This window comes from Notolepis coatsorum (assembly GCF_963971535.1).
Source record: "Notolepis coatsorum genome assembly, chromosome: 4".
In the NCBI taxonomy this organism is placed as follows: domain Eukaryota; kingdom Metazoa; phylum Chordata; class Actinopteri; order Aulopiformes; family Paralepididae; genus Notolepis; species Notolepis coatsorum.
The window spans coordinates 40751133-40767398 of record NC_140168.1 but is presented as its reverse complement, the minus strand read 5'-3'; the positions used below and the strand labels follow the sequence as shown (position 1 = coordinate 40767398).

Below are 16266 nucleotides of genomic sequence, written 5' to 3'. Positions count from 1 at the left end.
TAAGACACTCCTTTATTTTCATTCCTTGGGGAAATGCAGCATGGGGGAGGGGAGGTACAGGTATGGGCATGGTAATAGTATAATAAGACATATATATAGGCAATAAAACTATAGTAAAGACACAAATAAGCAGTGTAAACAATATAACTAACTCTGGATATAAGAATATGAGCAAGTAAGCTGTGTAATCAAAGGTGCAGATGAGGGTCTGTATGCCCCGATCAGTCATATTATAAATATGGGCAATAAACACTTAGAATCTGAATATATACTAAGTAAGTAAAGTATACAGTATATAACAGGTGCAGTATACATAAGGTACCCTGTAAGGTATGATATACGTCATACGTTATATGTTGTAGTCCGTGCAGTTTAGGTGACTACACTTAGTGATCAGACATTAGTAGTTCTGCTGCCGTTAGTTCTCCGGCTGCTGGCAGCGGTCCCTGCCCACTGTTGTGGAGCCTGATTGATTGATTGATTGATTGAAAACTTTATTAACAGATTGCAGAATGGGTACAATACAGTACGGCTCAATACACACAATTGTTAAGGGGATGCAGACCAGAGAAAGACTTTCGTCTTGTTTACATCAGGGTCCCCCATTTTCAATTCATCAGGACATTTATGACATACATGACATACAGATAGTCAGTACTGCTACATCTATACATTTATGACATACCAGATTTGCAAATACAGTACTGTTTGTGATACAGAAGGAGTCAAGAAAAGGGAGTATATACATTTGACGTAGAAACTGTACATTGGAGGAGGTTGGGTGGGGTTGTGTGGGGGGGGTTGTGTACATTGGGATATTGACAACCATACTGGGTAATTTACATTGGAGGTGGGGGGGGGGGGGCACACTGTATAAACAAGTAAAACTGTACATTGAGGGGGGGGGAGGAGACACTGTACAAACAAACAAAATTGTACATTGGACTATTGACAAAACCATACTAGGTAAATGACTGTACATTGGAGGGGGTTGGGTTAGGATATTTACAGGGGCCAGTGTTGAATTGCAGTCTCCCGTAGGTGTCCCTTGAGAGAGGTTTTGAAAGTGGGTAGTGATCCACATTCCTTTACAGCTTTGAGTAGGGAGTTCCACATTGATGTGGCATAATTGCGAAACGTGTTTAGTCCCTTATTTGAGCCGAATCTGGGTTTAACATGATTTGTGGCCTCTGGTACAAAGGACTGGCCCATTTTAGCCTCCAGACAAATCATATTCCACCTCATTACAATATCAGAATAGTATATCTATTAGATTTCTTATGGAGAATGTGTGTGTTTTAGGTTGGAAACTAACGTCGTTTTCTCTCTGTATTTTGTAGAGAACGCCCTGCGCAGCCTGTTGGAGGCGCTGACGAGCCCGCCGTACGCCCCCATGCAGCACCTGGAACGAGAGCAGGCCCTGGCCAAACAGTTTGCCGAGATCCTCCACTTCACACTCAGCTTCGACGAACTAAAGGTGAGAGAGGCGGGAGAGGGATGGGGAGGGTGGGTGGTTTGGATTTGAATTAACCCTCTGTAGTGTAGTAATGAAAGGGTTAACCTTCTGTAGTGTGGTAGTGAAAGGGTTAACCTTCTTGTAGTGTGGTAGTGAAAGAGTTAATCTTCTGTAATGTGGTAGTGAAAGGTTTAACATTCTGTAGTGTGGCAGTGAAAGGGTTAACCTTCTGTAGTGTGGCAGTGAAAGGGTTAATCTTCTGTAGTGTGGTAGTGAACGGGTTAACCTTGTAGTGTGGTAGTGAAAGGGTTAATCTTCTGTAATGTGGTAGTGAAAGGGTTAACATTCTGTAGTGTGGTAATGAAAGGGTTAACCTTCTGTAGTGTGGTAGTGAAAGGGTTAATCTTCTGTAGTGTGATAGTGAACGGGTTAACCTTCTTGTAGTGTGGTAGTGAAAGGGTTAATCTTCTGTAATGTGGTAGTGAAAGGGTTAACATTCTGTAGTGTGGCAGTGAAAGGGTTAAAGCCCCAATCCATAATTTATTTGGCCGTTATGAATGTGTGTTTGTGCGATTCCTGACGAGTTTGACGTGGACATCGACATATGAGCTTTTTTTTTGCAACTTCCATAATTCACCATAACTCAATATACCGGGCTGTTTTACCTCAGTGTTTACAAACATTACAAATATAAACAAACCTTTTCCTGCTTCAAAAGGCGTGTAAGATCTCTGATATTTATTATTCAGTGGTACAGTAGGGCTATCCTTTTGTTCAGAGTGTGCCTTTGAGGATTTATGCCTTTTTATGGTTTCATCTCTGTTTCTATTTGTCAGGGCAGCCCTTGATATTTTAACGTGGTGGAACATTTTCACTTTTTAGCACACTAGTATCTGTCCTATCACCTCTGTTCAACTCTGGGTACAAAATATACAAATTAATACTACTGGTTGTAGTGCTAATCGAATGTATGTACAGAGTTGTAGTATAATATGTACAGTGATACAGGTGTAAACAAAGACAGTATGGTAGTAGTCATACTGGCCAGCAGCGTAACTAGTAAGAGTAGGATATGTACAGATATAGATATAGTATCTACAGATATGCAAAAGGACTATGTTCAGGTAAATACAGACAGGTGTGGATATATATAATATATGGTGAGAATAAATATATATATGGTATATACAGCATTTGTACATGCTATCATACAGAGCTATGGGTTATATGCAGGTGAATAAGTAAGTATATAAAGAGGTTATATTCAGACAAATACGTATGAATATATATATATATATATATATATATATATATATATATATATATATATATATATATATATATATATATATATATATATATATATATATATATATATATATGCGGTAAATATAAGAATATAAATGTAATTATAAATATGCAGTTATTGACTGTTCATTGACTATTGCTGTGACTCTTGCTTGTGAAAGACATTTCTTTAAAATGGACATTCTCAACTTACTTGTGCTGCATCGTGTCTGATTATTTTGACATTGCTTGCCTGCGGGTTATATGTGCATTTTGGTTTTGTGGGTTTGATTAATGTGGGTTCACAACATGAAAGGTTTGATTCATGTACCCAGGTAGGGATCGAGTTTACAAATAATGTATACTTGAATTGTCGGACCCCGGCTGGCTCCTCACTAGGCAATCCACTACAATATGGCATAAGAATAAAGGTATTTTTAATCATAATGGAATAGAGTCATGGTCGTCTTGTTCTTTTGGATTCTACTCATAACTTCACTATCAAAGACAACCTTTCATGTTTTACTGTGTGTATCACAGCGGCACTTAATAATTACTTAAGTAATTTTGCCCGGTTTGCAATTGTCACAAGTGAGAGCAAAAGCCTGAATGCTGGTGGCGAAAATAGATTCCCAAGGCAGCTAATATCAGTTTACTACTCTTGAATTCAGAATTAGAAATGTCTTTATTGCCAAGTAAGCTTGCACATAATTATAAGGAATTTGTCTTGGTCTTTTGGTGCATCAACATTAACAGACAATTCAAGTCGAATAAAATAAAATGGAATATATAAACTAAATTTGAAAAATAATACAATAGACTATAATATAGGACAGGGCTGTACAATTGTGCAGGATTGTAGTAGGGTATATACACTCAATTAGAATAAAAATACAGTGCAATTGTGCAGTATTGTGCAAGAAAATATGTAGTCCAGGAAGGGTGTGTTAATGTAACAAATTGTGACAGACGTTTATGTTGGTATAGTGTCTATACAGGGAGAGGAGATTATTAGAGACAGTGTCAGTGGGGGTCCCAAGCCTTGTTGATGAGGCCCACTGGAGATGGGTGGAAGCTGTTCTTGTGGCATGAGGTTCTGGCCCTGATGGACAACAGCCTCCTGCCAGAGGGAAGTGTCTGAGGTCTGTGTGCAGTTCCACCAAAAGTGAAATACTGAAGAAACAGACATGGAAAACACAACTTGAACGTCAATATTTGCTTATTGTATGATAATATGATAGGTTATAACAATACATATGCTGATATCATCTACCTAGCTGAAATAGTTGTAGGCCTACCCTTCCTGCTGACTTGTCGTGCAGAACTTGTCAGTCGCTTTGGATAAAAGCGTCAGCTAAATGACTAAATGTAAAATGTAAATGTAAACTAAAATGGAAGGAACCTCTGTCTGTCTGTCCATTGATTTTCTCGAGAACCGTTCATCCGATCGACTTCACGCTTGGCGGGTGTTCATTGCTGAGGACCCAAGTAAGTGCAGTGCGGAGTGTGACGTTGATTAGATGAGTGCTTCTGGAGAAAGCTGCGCGCAGCAATACCGGGGGCCAAGCACGGCACTAGTGTTGATGATAATAACAAGTGCTTCCCTTACCTTATGTTCGCAGATGACAAATCCAGCCATCCAGAATGACTTCAGTTACTACCGGAGGACGATAAGCCGGAACAGGCTGAACAACCAGCAGGTAAGGCCTGATTACTTTACAGCAATGTTACAATGGTGCTGTACAGCTGTAACTAGGTGCCTTTTGACCATAAAAACATACAAATGTTTGTAAATAGACCACGAAAATTAAAACACCAAACTGGGAAATGGGCCTAATATGTGTTCTTTATTAAAATAAGTAGAAATACTAAAAGTCACCATGTTCATTTTTAATTAAATATACCGCATGGATAAATTGTGGGTCTCTATGTTGCATAGTAAAATTATTGTGGTTTATTGTAAAATGATTGATTGATTGATTGAAAACTTTATTAACAGATTGCAGAATGGGTACAATACAGTACAGCTCAATACACACAATTGTTAAGGGGATGCAGACCAGAGAAAGACTTTCGTCTTGTTTACATCAGGGTCCCCCATTTTCAATTCATCGTAACATTTATGACATAAACGACATACAGATAAACAGTACTGTTATATCCAGACATTTATGACATACAAGATATACAAATATACAGTACTGTTTAAGAGACTATGTTTCTAAAAGAGAGTATGTACATTTGAGGGGGAAGAAACTGTACATTGGAGGCGGTTGGGTGGGGGTTTGGATGGGGCCAGTTTCGAATTGCAGCCTCCCGTAGGTGCTCTATGAGAGCGGTTTTGAAGGTGGGTAGGGATTCACATTTTTTTTACGGCTGTGGGTAGGACGTTCCACATTGATGTGGCATAATTGCAAAACATGTTTAGTCCCTTGTTTGAGCCGAATCTGGATTGAACATGATTTGTGGAGCTCCCTCTCGTGTTGTGGTCGTGGTATTCACTGACCTTTGAGAAGTATTTCGACATGTACATGGGTACCTTAGTGGTGTAGTGTATCTTGTAGACCAGGCCCATTGCAAGTTGCTGTACTCTGTCGTCTACTCTAAGCCATCCTAAGGTTGTCAAAGTGTGCAGGGGTGAGGTGTGTTTTAGGAGTAAGGTCAAGCAGTAGTCTGACCAGTTTGTTTTGTGATGTTTGTAATCTTGTTTTTAGTGCCTTTGAGGTGCTTTTGTACCGTGAGGTGCAAGCATAGTCGTAGTACCCTTGAATGAGTGCTCCTGCCAGAGTCTTCAGGGTATTCTTGTTTACCAGAGAGGAGATCCGAACCAGAAGAGGCTAGCACTGCAGAGCTCTATTGTACGTCTGTATGCAATTAACATGTTGGACAATATGCATAAACTCTGCTAATAACTCTGAATCGTTGTTGTAAAATTGTTTTGTAGTTGGAAGCTGAGAATGAAGTCAACAACGAGATGGCCAATCGAATGTCTCTGTTCTACGCCGAAGCGACGCCCATGCTGAAGACTCTGAGTAACGCCACGACCAAGTTTGTCTCAGAGGTACATGCCCCGTCCTCAGATCAAACCCTGCTCTAGACCCCTCAGATCAAACCCTGCTCTAGACCATCTCCCTTGACAACACCATCAAGGTCAGGACTTAAAACCCTTTTCCACAAGGTCCTCTGTTCCTTTCACGTGCCTCCAAAACTCCTTCCAGTGGAGACGGAAGGTGCACTGTTCTTTTAACGCCACCCTGCAATGCATCTGGAGGGAACAAACAAACTTTTAGATCGATCTCGAAATGCAGGGCCCCTCTAGGCCCAGTTTCATTTGAGTGCAGGCCAACATCCTTCTCACTGTGCCAATAGCAACTTCTACAAACATGCTTTGGCTCCCTCGTGTGGCCACAACAATCTTTGATCTTGCATTGCACCTATAACCCCTCCGCCTGAATACTTTCCACAACAAATTCGCGTTTTTCCGCGTCTCTGATTGGCCACGCGCGTTTCTGGTCATGTGACATGTGCGCCAATCGTGGGACCGCAAGTTTTTGGATGGTTAAGCTTAGGCGCTCTTTCGAAGTTGGTTAAGGTTAGAGTTTGTCTTAGAGCATGGCGATAGAACGCCTGCCCTGATTCCAAACTCTAACCTTAACCAACTGCGAAAGAGTCGCCTAAGCTTAACCAGTGATAAACTAGGCGTTAGGTAGTTTGCAGGCTGTTAGACCCGGAAATAGGCGCAGAACTTGCCGTCCCACGATTGGCGCACATGTCACATGACCAGAAACACGCCTGGCCAATCAGAGCGCAAAACTCGAACGCGGAAAACACGAATTTGTTGTGGAAAGCATAGACGCAAGTCACGCAACCCCTCCACATACACACACCATTAGTTGTCCCTGTATTGACGCGTGTCCTCTTTTGTCTTCCGCCAGAACAAGACCTTGCCCATCGAGGACACCACAGATTGTCTGAGCACCATGGCCTGCGTGTGCCGTGTCATGCTGGAGACTCCGTAAGTCCAACGATGCTGCCTGCGTTCAGTTTAAATCTCACTAGTCCAACTATGCTGCCTGAGTTCAGTTTACATGTCACTAGTCCAACGATGCTGCCTGAGTTCTGTTTACATGTCACTGATGCACCGAATGGAGTCGAGTGTTAAAAGAAAGGAAGACTTGCACTCCTAGGGCCGGGGCGACATAGAAGAAATGAGTGTCCTGAATACCCCCTGCCTCCGATACAGTATTGATATGACATGGCAACAAGTCAAGTCAAGTGTTTCTTTATTAATCCCCTTGCGGAAATTCAAGTGTCATAGCAGCATGGGGGGGGGGGGTTACTAGTAATAATAATGGAACATAGAACAAAGTGCAGGTAGTAATGATAGTAGTGATATCAGCAGTAGTACTAGTAGTGAACAGTAGTGAGTGGCTGGATTTAATCAGACAGTAGTAATAGTGATGATGGTATACAGTATATGGTTCAAACCATAGTAACACACTGCACCAGAGTCCGTGCAGTGTTTATTATTAAGAGTCAGATAGTCCTAACAGTTCTCAAGTTCACCAACCATTGGCAGCAGTCCATGTCCACAGTTGTGGAGCCTGATGGCTACTGACACGAAAGACTGGCCGAGGCGGTTTGTGGTGTGTCGTGGGGGGATGAGTCTATGGCTGAACGTGCTCCTCATCCTGGCTAGCTCCTCATAGAGGGGGTGGGAGGGGTTTAGCTAGCTCCTCATAGAGGGTGTGGGAGGGGTTTAGCTAGCTCCTCATAGAGGGGGTGGGAGGGGTTTTCCAGTATAGCACCCAGCTTTTTCCTCGTCCAGCTTGTGCCATGGTAGGGTATCTGCTGAACTACATGGTAATGTGAAGTGTGATATCCAACTTAAGCCCAAATGTATTTTTAAGGGGGAGGCTGGGTAGTGTAGACGAGGTCTAAGCACTCACCTACCACCACAGAGACCGCAGAGACCTCTGGCTTGGTCAGTCGTCCCTACGAACACACTTGGTGTTCACAGGTGGAAAGCTTAAATATTTCAGATATTACTTTGTGAGAAACTTGAGTTAATATTTGCTTACCATCATTCATTTTAGAAGCAGAATCATATACACAATATCATTTTTCAATGATCCCATGATCTTTCTTTTGTGATCAAATGTTCTTTATTTTCTTTATTTTTCCACATGAAACAAGACACAACACAATACAGTAACAATAATAATAAACAAGACATCACAGGACAGTAACAGCAATAATAATAATAATAATAATAATAATAATAATAATAATAATAATAATAATAATAATAATAATAATAACAATAACAATAACAATAACAATAATAATAATAATAATAATAATAATAACAACAACAACAACAACAACAACAACAACAACAACAACAACAACAACAACAATAAACAAGACATCACAGGACAGTAACAGCAATAATAATAATAATAATAATAATAATAATAATAATAATAATAATAATAATAATAATAATAATAATAACAATAATAATAATAATAATAATAATAATAATAATAATAATAATAATAATAATAATAATAATAATAATAATAATGACAAGACAATTCAATTAAATCGAATTAAATTAATTCAAATAAAATAGTTATAATATAAATTAAATGTATAAAAAATACAAATATAAATATATATACAACCAATCCAGGTGAAGCTCAGCAGAGCAGAACACCACAGGAGCGTCCACCCACCCCTGCTATAATCCAACTCGATTCCATGATCTTTCAATGATCCCACTGGAATACAATAAACAATCACATGGAACTATTACCCAGCCCTCTGCACACTCAGATACATATACAGATATAAAGTCGGAGACTCCGTAGACAAGTGGCTTCCCGTCTGTCCTCTCCTCTCCCATTCATCCCATCTCTCCCTCTCTCTGAAGGTCAGAAGTCTATCCTCCACTTAACACATCATTTAGAAGTGGAGATGAAAGAGGTCTTTGTTTGTACTTGAGATGTTCAAATTGGACTCATCTAAAAGAACAAAGCGTTTCCCTATGACCCTTGTGTCCTACTTGAGTCTTTTAACCAGGCTCTCTCTGTGTGAATAATACCCAAGACATTAAATACCTGCGACGCTGGGAATGTTTCTAAGAATGTATAATTCAGCCTCATTAGCTATACATTATATTGTTTGGAGTCATTTCCTACTGTATATTCCTACCCTATAGCTGCCGCTTGAGATCTGTGTCACATCTACATAACTAGCTGCAGTCTCAGTCGTCTGCCTTCCCTGTACGTTTTCTTTTACCATGTGTTCTGTTCTCTATTGAGTCTCTCTTGCATCTTTTGCAGGAGAGATGCAAAAAACCGAGGACCTTATTGGAAATATGTCTTCTTGCAACACTTTCATGTGTGATCCTAAAGGATCCGTTGAAGCCCTGCAACCAAGAACCATATCAATCCATTTTAGGTTTTTAGATGAACAGTGTCTTCAAACCTCATTATCCAAGGTTTGTAAATTGAATACACTATAGATTGACCCCTTGCAGGTGTTAAATCACATTCACGATCATCATTAGCATTAACTTCACAACTGCACATGGGCTGCCCAAAACATTTCAAAATGGACTTACGTGGTTCTTCATCGCAAGGGTTCAGGTAAAGGGTCAGTTCAAGCAAAAAAATAATGTCCCCCTTTACCTGGAGTGCTATCTATCCATGCAGGTCGTTTTGTGTGATGTGCCTAGTTTTGGAGATGTCTGCAGCAGAGATGTCTGCCGTGTCAAATATAATGGAGCTGAACGGCACTCAGCTTTGTGGCACTCAAAACAACAACAACAAAAAATACAAAAGCTATTTTTCTTTTCCATAAATCATGACCCGGTTACTCGAGATACTCCACAGACCTTGCCGTGAGCCGTTTCATGTAGGAACTATTTTACGCCGAAGGACACCTCCATTTATTATTACCATCATTATGAATCCTCTTCTGTCCTGTCCCAGGGAGTACCGCTGTCGCTTCAGCAACACGGACACCATGTTGTTCTGTATGAGGGTGATGGTTGGAGTCATCATTCTGTACGACCACGTGCACCCTGTGGGAGCCTTCGCCAAGACCTCCAAAATCGATGTAAGGGACACAAACACAGGCGTCTTCAATCACACATGTACACATACACTCTCTCTAATTAGCAACGTGCCTGTTTCTGTTTAAGAGATTCCTAGCGTGTTTCACTGTGTGTGTGTGTGTGTGTGTGTGTGTGTGTGTGTGTGTGTGTGTGTGTGTGTGTGTGTGTGTGTGTGTGTGTGTGTGTGTGTGTGTGTGTGTGTGTGTGTGTGTGTGTGTGTGTGTGTGTGTGTGTGTGTGTGTGTGTGTGTGTGTGTGTGTGTGTGTGTGTGTGTGTGTGTGTGTGTGTGTGTGTGTGTATTTGGGTGCTATGTGCTCTCCCAGATGCACCAGCAGGATGTGAGGGGATGTGAGGCTGCTGACCTTTCTCTCTAACGCTGTGTGTTGTCTTTGTGCTGGACAGATGAAGGGCTGTATCAAGGTGCTGAAAGAACAGCCGTCCAATAGTGTGGAGGGACTCCTCAACGCACTGAGGTAGGTTGGGAGGGAGGGAGGGAGAGAGAGAGAGAGAGAGAGAGAGAGAGAGAGAGAGAGAGAGAGAGAGAGAGAGAGAGAGAGAGAGAGTATGAGTCTGAGTCAGTGAGTGAGGGAGGGAGAGTGAGAGAGTGAGTGAGAGAGTGTGATTGAGTCAGTGAGTGAGTGAGTGAGAGATAATGAGTGGGTTGGTGAGAGATGGAGAGGGTGTGTGTGTGTGTGTGTGTGTGTGTGAGAGAGTGAGTGATTGAGACTGAGTCAGTGAGTGTGAGAGAGAGAGAGAGAGAGAGAGAGAGAGAGAGAGAGAGAGAGAGAGAGAGAGAGAGAGAGAGAGAGAGAGAGAGAGAGAGAGAAAAGAGAAGAGTGATTTCTGATCTAAATGTATCTTTCCATCTCATCCCTCTCACTGCCGTCTCTCCTCCTCTCCTCCAGGTATACAACACGACATTTAAACGACGACAGCACCTCCAAACAAATCAGGGCCCTCCTGCAGTGAGAGGAGTGGAGAGAGGAAGGAACGAGTGCACAGGTGGGAGGAGAAGAGAAGAGAAGAGAAGAGAAGAGAAGAGAAGAGAAGAGAAGAGAAGAGAAGAGAAGAGAAGAGAAGAGAAGAGAAGAGAAGAGAGGAGGGGAGGAATGCCTACCGCTGAGAACCTGTTTGTTTACAACGAATGAAAAAGCTAAATGATCCCCAGGTTAACCAAAAAAAAAAACCTGATGACAAAAAGAAGAGGAAAATAATTATATATATTGTCAGCTGTCCATCATTCTGTCTCTCATTTTGTAAAGTAAAAAAAGAAAAAAAAGCTGGAAGAGAAAATATAGATATATATTAAAAGAAAAGTGAAACACCAGATGAAAATAAGTAGGACTAAAGAATAAGAGGAAGCTATATCGCCAGGATCGACGACAAACAAAAACTGAAAATGTAATAAAAAAGAAAAAAGGGTTCATATTCCAACAGTAGTCTGATGAATATTTTTGCACATAACTTTGAAAATGACTCTCCACTTAGAAAACTGCTAAGGTTTGAACAAAACCTGATTCCAAAACAATTCCTTGAGCCTTGCCTATAAATCCCTCTCGAGGAACTGAGCGAGGGTGATCTCTCCAGGTTGTAGACATAGTGGCGTGGCCGGGTATCTACAGAGCTCCGTTTCTCCCGCCTGCAGCCGCACTGATCTCAACTCATGGGGGAAGTGAAGCAATATGATGGATAGACTCCGGAGATTTGCTTCCACCGGTCCGTTTCTTTTTTCTTTTTGTGTCAGTGCAGCTGAAGGATAGGGGGCGAGGGAAAGGAGACAAGCAGATCAAGCCACAGTAGACTTTTAGAACGCCTCCATTTTGGTCCCGACACCTCTTTCTCATCGCTCGTCACCCTCGCCCCCCCCCCCCAGCCATTTGCATCATGGGATATGTGGTTTTCCTTGGCACAACAAAAAAAACATCCATGTCGTGTGCCATTATGCTGTGTAGATGTTCTAGCCCAAAACATCTTGTGAATAGTTTTGGCTTTACTTGAACTGCGTTCTCTCTCCATGGTGCTGACGTGGTTTTTAGACATCACAGCGATAGCTCGTACAGTAAGAAATCCATAGGCTACAGTAACCGAGGCGAGACGCGGGGTTATTCTGACGGTCAACGAGGACTTCCTCCTGCCTTCATCTGGACCCATCTGCTCGAGGACAGGCGAGAGCATGGCCACACAGCCGCCACATCAACTAGCCTGGATCTCCCGTTAGTGCATGAAGAGGGACAACTAGAGGAGGTTACTCATGAAAGGCATGCACCCTTGTTGTCTTGATACGGGGCGTGTACCAATAGTAAGGCTGAAGAAAGGCATTCTGGTAAACCACAGCAGACTTACCAATTCACCCCTGTGCCAAAGCTGATTGGTTTGTCAAGCAGGAGGGAGGGCCCAGGGAGGGTCCTAAAGGTCCCATGACATTACTGACCATACATATGTGGCCTAGTAGAGACAGCCTAGAGTAGATCTCTGTATCGCCTTTTAAGCCTGTATAAAGACAACAGCATCCGCCTCTGGTTTGTTGTTGTGTCAAACTCTGAACTGGTAAATGCATACATTACACACAGCTTAAAATAGTGTCTCTCTCTTTCTCTCTCTCACACACACACACACGCGCACGAACGCGCACACACACACGCACGCACGCACACACACACACACACACACACACACACACAAAACATCTGCATAATGATCAGCTAGCGACTATTTTAGTACGAGGCTAATTAAGAATTAAGCCATTGAATAAGTTGGTATTAAAAATGAAAATAAAAAAAGATTCAAGGGAGATTAAAAAGAAGTGCTGTAGTTTGGATGTCTATAGCCCTTAGTCTAAATTAATTTGATCTTATAATATATTTTATATACAGGGGTATGTGCACAAGCATATTCTGTATAAATATATAGATGGCATGTTGTAAAAGTTCTGACAAAATGTGTAAATAAGGTGTTTTTATTCATTTTTAATTGTTCAGTGATGCTGGAATTGGGTATGTGTTGTCTCTCAGAATTACCATGCGTTTAGCTTGGACCATCGGCCTTGCCGTAGTCATAGGTTTCAGAAATCCAACTTCATATTGGCAAATGAAACGGAGGGAGGGGAGGGACTTGGGGGGGGGGGGGGGCTGTCCATTTGCTTGTTATTTTGTACATTTTGTGCAACAATAAACTTGTCATTTATTACATTCATTCAATAACGTTCTGTGGCTTTGTAGTGTTATACTCACTGTGTCTGGGTCAGCCAGCTGCGAGACTGCAAATATTATCAAATGAGCAAGCAGCCTAACAAATCAACAAATAATATTGTAAACTACGGATGAGTCGGTCGCAGTCAACCAGCACCTGCTAACGGGTCGGACCCTTTAGCTCAGCTGGTTAGTGCGGCCGCCTGTGGATAAGATAAGATAAGATATTCCTTTATTGATCCCCTTGGGGGAAATTCAGGCATTATAGCAGAATGGGGGAGGGGGGAGGGGGAGGTACAGGTAGAAGACATGATACAGGTCATAGAATTATAGTACAGTGGAGAAGTAAAAAGAATAAAAATAGGCAGTAGACCTTAGCCAGAAGGTACTCCAAAAAGAATAATCCCAGTGATCCCATCGCGATTGCGATTACTCGTGTATATGTGGTTTGAGGCGATAAAATCTCAGAGCGATCGCTCTGTCCTGATTCCCTCTGAGTTCTTGCAGACAAATAAAGAAAAGTGTCTCCACACTAAACTATCCCAGTTAAAAAGGTAGGCGATACTGCCACCTGGCAGGATTTGATCGTCATTGCTATTTTAACGTAGGCAGTGGTGAAAGGGAGATACAGGGAGGTCCGCACGGGTGGTTATAATGGGGATCAGAGGGAAAAGATCAAAGGACCAAAACCCGAGTATAGTCGAGTTTGGCGCTCAATGGTTGGCGTCGAAACCCAAGTAAAGTCGGGTTTGGCGCAGAAAGAGTTGAGTCGAAGGGGCAGCATTTCTATAAATCACATCTCCATAATCCAAGACAGATAGATAGACTGCTTCAATTTCCCTGTATACTGTGTTCTTTACTGTTACGTCTGTAAAATTACTTTCCATGGTTCACTACAGGAACTGACCCTCATCACAGTAAGACATCAGCTAAGTCAGGGGGTTTAATATCAGCTATGATTCTGTCTAGTAGCGGTCCGATTAGATTCCCATTCTTTAACTTACAATTTTACCACAGTTCAGTTCAATATATATTTCAATTAATGTATATGCTTTTTAATACATTACATGTAACAGGTATGCAAAAGTGACAAAACAGATTCAGTTAGCAATCATTTAATGTATGCGATTGAAATCGTATACCAAGTTATTATATCAATAACATGAATAAACAAACACATTATTTTGAATTAGTTTCAATTCCAATTTTACAAATAGATTAAATTAGATTTTTTATTATTTTGTGATGCATTGATATACGTGTACACCCATATTGAGGAAAAACTATTACCAGGTGTTTCAAGTTGGTTTATTATTTGTGATTGATTGATTGATTGAATATTTTATTAACAGATTGCAGAATGGGTACAATACAGTACAGCTCAATACACACAATTGTTACGGGGATGCAGACCAGAGAAAGACTTTTGTCTTGTTTACATCATGGTTTTGATTGATTGATTGAAAACTTTATTAACAGATTGCAGAATGGGTACAATACAGTACAGCTCAATACACACAATTGTTAAGGGGATGCAGACCAGAGAAAGACTTTCGTCTTGTTTACATCAGGGTCCCCCATTTTCAATTCATCATAACATATATGACATACATGACATACAGATAGACAGTACTGTTACATCTAGACATTTATGACATACCAGATCTACAAATATACATGTACAACAATTTTCTAAAAAGAGAGTATATACATTTGAGGGGGAACAAACTGTATAATGTCACAACAAAATACAGAATACTTTATGATGAAATGCTTGTGTTTTAAGTAGAGATGATAGTTCTTAACTACCAGTACCACTGGACTGTATTAATATTGTGGTCCATTGCAGGGATTTGACTCAATGAATGAATGAATGAATGAATGAATGAAAACTTTATTTAACAGATTGCAGAATGGGTACAATACAGTACGGCTCAATACACACAATTGTTAAGGGGATGCAGACCAGAGAAAGACGTTTGTCTTGTTTCCATCAGGGTCCCCCATTTTCAATTCATATAGACATTTATGACATACACAACATACATGACATTTATGGCATAGGGACATATAGGTATTTAGTACTGATACATTTGTGACATAAACGGTATTCAAATATACAGTACTGTTACCCCTAGATCCTGACAGAGTATATACATATGATGGGGAGGGGACTGTACATTAGGAGGGGGTGGGTGGGTGGGAGAGAGATATACATACGGCGGGGAGGGAATATATACATGCGGTGGGGTGGAGACTGTCTATTAGGAGGTGGTGGGGGTTTTGGGCATTTACGGTGGCCAGTTTCGAATTGCAGCCTCCCGTAGGTGCTCTTTAACACTTTGATTGCCCAAGGTTAAATTCATGATATAACAAAGCAGGATAGCCGGACCAGCACTCACAGGTTCAATGTTTTTTTAATTGGCAGCCTGAATCAAAGCAGACATGTTTCGGACTAATGTCCTTCTTCAGTGGTATGGCTAGCTTGACTATATAAATTCATGATATACCATCCCTTGCCAGCTCTATTTAACATGGAGAAGTTCCCTTTCTTTGCAGGGCTATAACTTTTTAAATTCTATTGCTAGATTGCCATTATTAGGGCCCATTCAATGTCCTATATGTATTGTTCATGGTGTAGCAACGTTAAACTTTTTCATTCACATATTCATACTAAAATATGGTCTAAAGTATAAGTATGTTTTCATCTCTTTCTGCAGCTTTCTCCAGAACGTGATTTATAGCCCCAAATGCATTATATTGATGATCAAATACAGTTTGGTAGGAATCTGTGCGAGATAAAAAATTTCAACTGGACGTACTTTTAGAATTTACTACACGTCATCTGATGTTGACCGGATGGGCGAGGGGGCGTTTATAATTCCGTGGGCAACGTTATACCATTCATCTAATGTGGGTCATATGTTCATCATAGCAGTTTATATCGAACACGGTAATACTACACACTAAAACTCACCCCAGTCTCCTCGGGCCGTTGGGCGATCAGCGTGGAGTAGACAGTTTTCGATTATGGGATGTTGAAATGCCTGATCTATTTCCAGGTTGTATAATAGTATATACGTCCAAATCATGTTGTTTTTTCGAGTTATTTCCACTGATCGATGTTCACTGTGTGAAGACAGAGTCTCTCTAACATTAGCGAGTGCCCGGACCCCATATGGAGTGAGTCCTGCCGGTTCAAAGGTTGA

At 41.0% G+C, this 16266-nt stretch overlaps 1 protein-coding gene across 1 annotated transcript; it reads left to right on the top strand.

Annotated features, from left to right (window-relative positions):
• Window positions 1–1378: 1378 nt before the first annotated feature.
• Window positions 1379–10838, top strand: fam49al (family with sequence similarity 49 member A, like; the record flags this gene model as incomplete). Its single annotated transcript, XM_084313080.1, has 7 exons — window positions 1379–1477; window positions 4366–4443; window positions 5688–5804; window positions 6679–6758; window positions 9745–9871; window positions 10272–10342; window positions 10775–10838. The coding sequence occupies exons 1-7, from the start codon at window positions 1394–1396 to the stop codon at window positions 10836–10838; spliced, it is 621 nt and encodes a 206-aa protein (XP_084169206.1). The 5' UTR covers window positions 1379–1393.
• Window positions 10839–16266: the final 5428 nt, after the last annotated feature.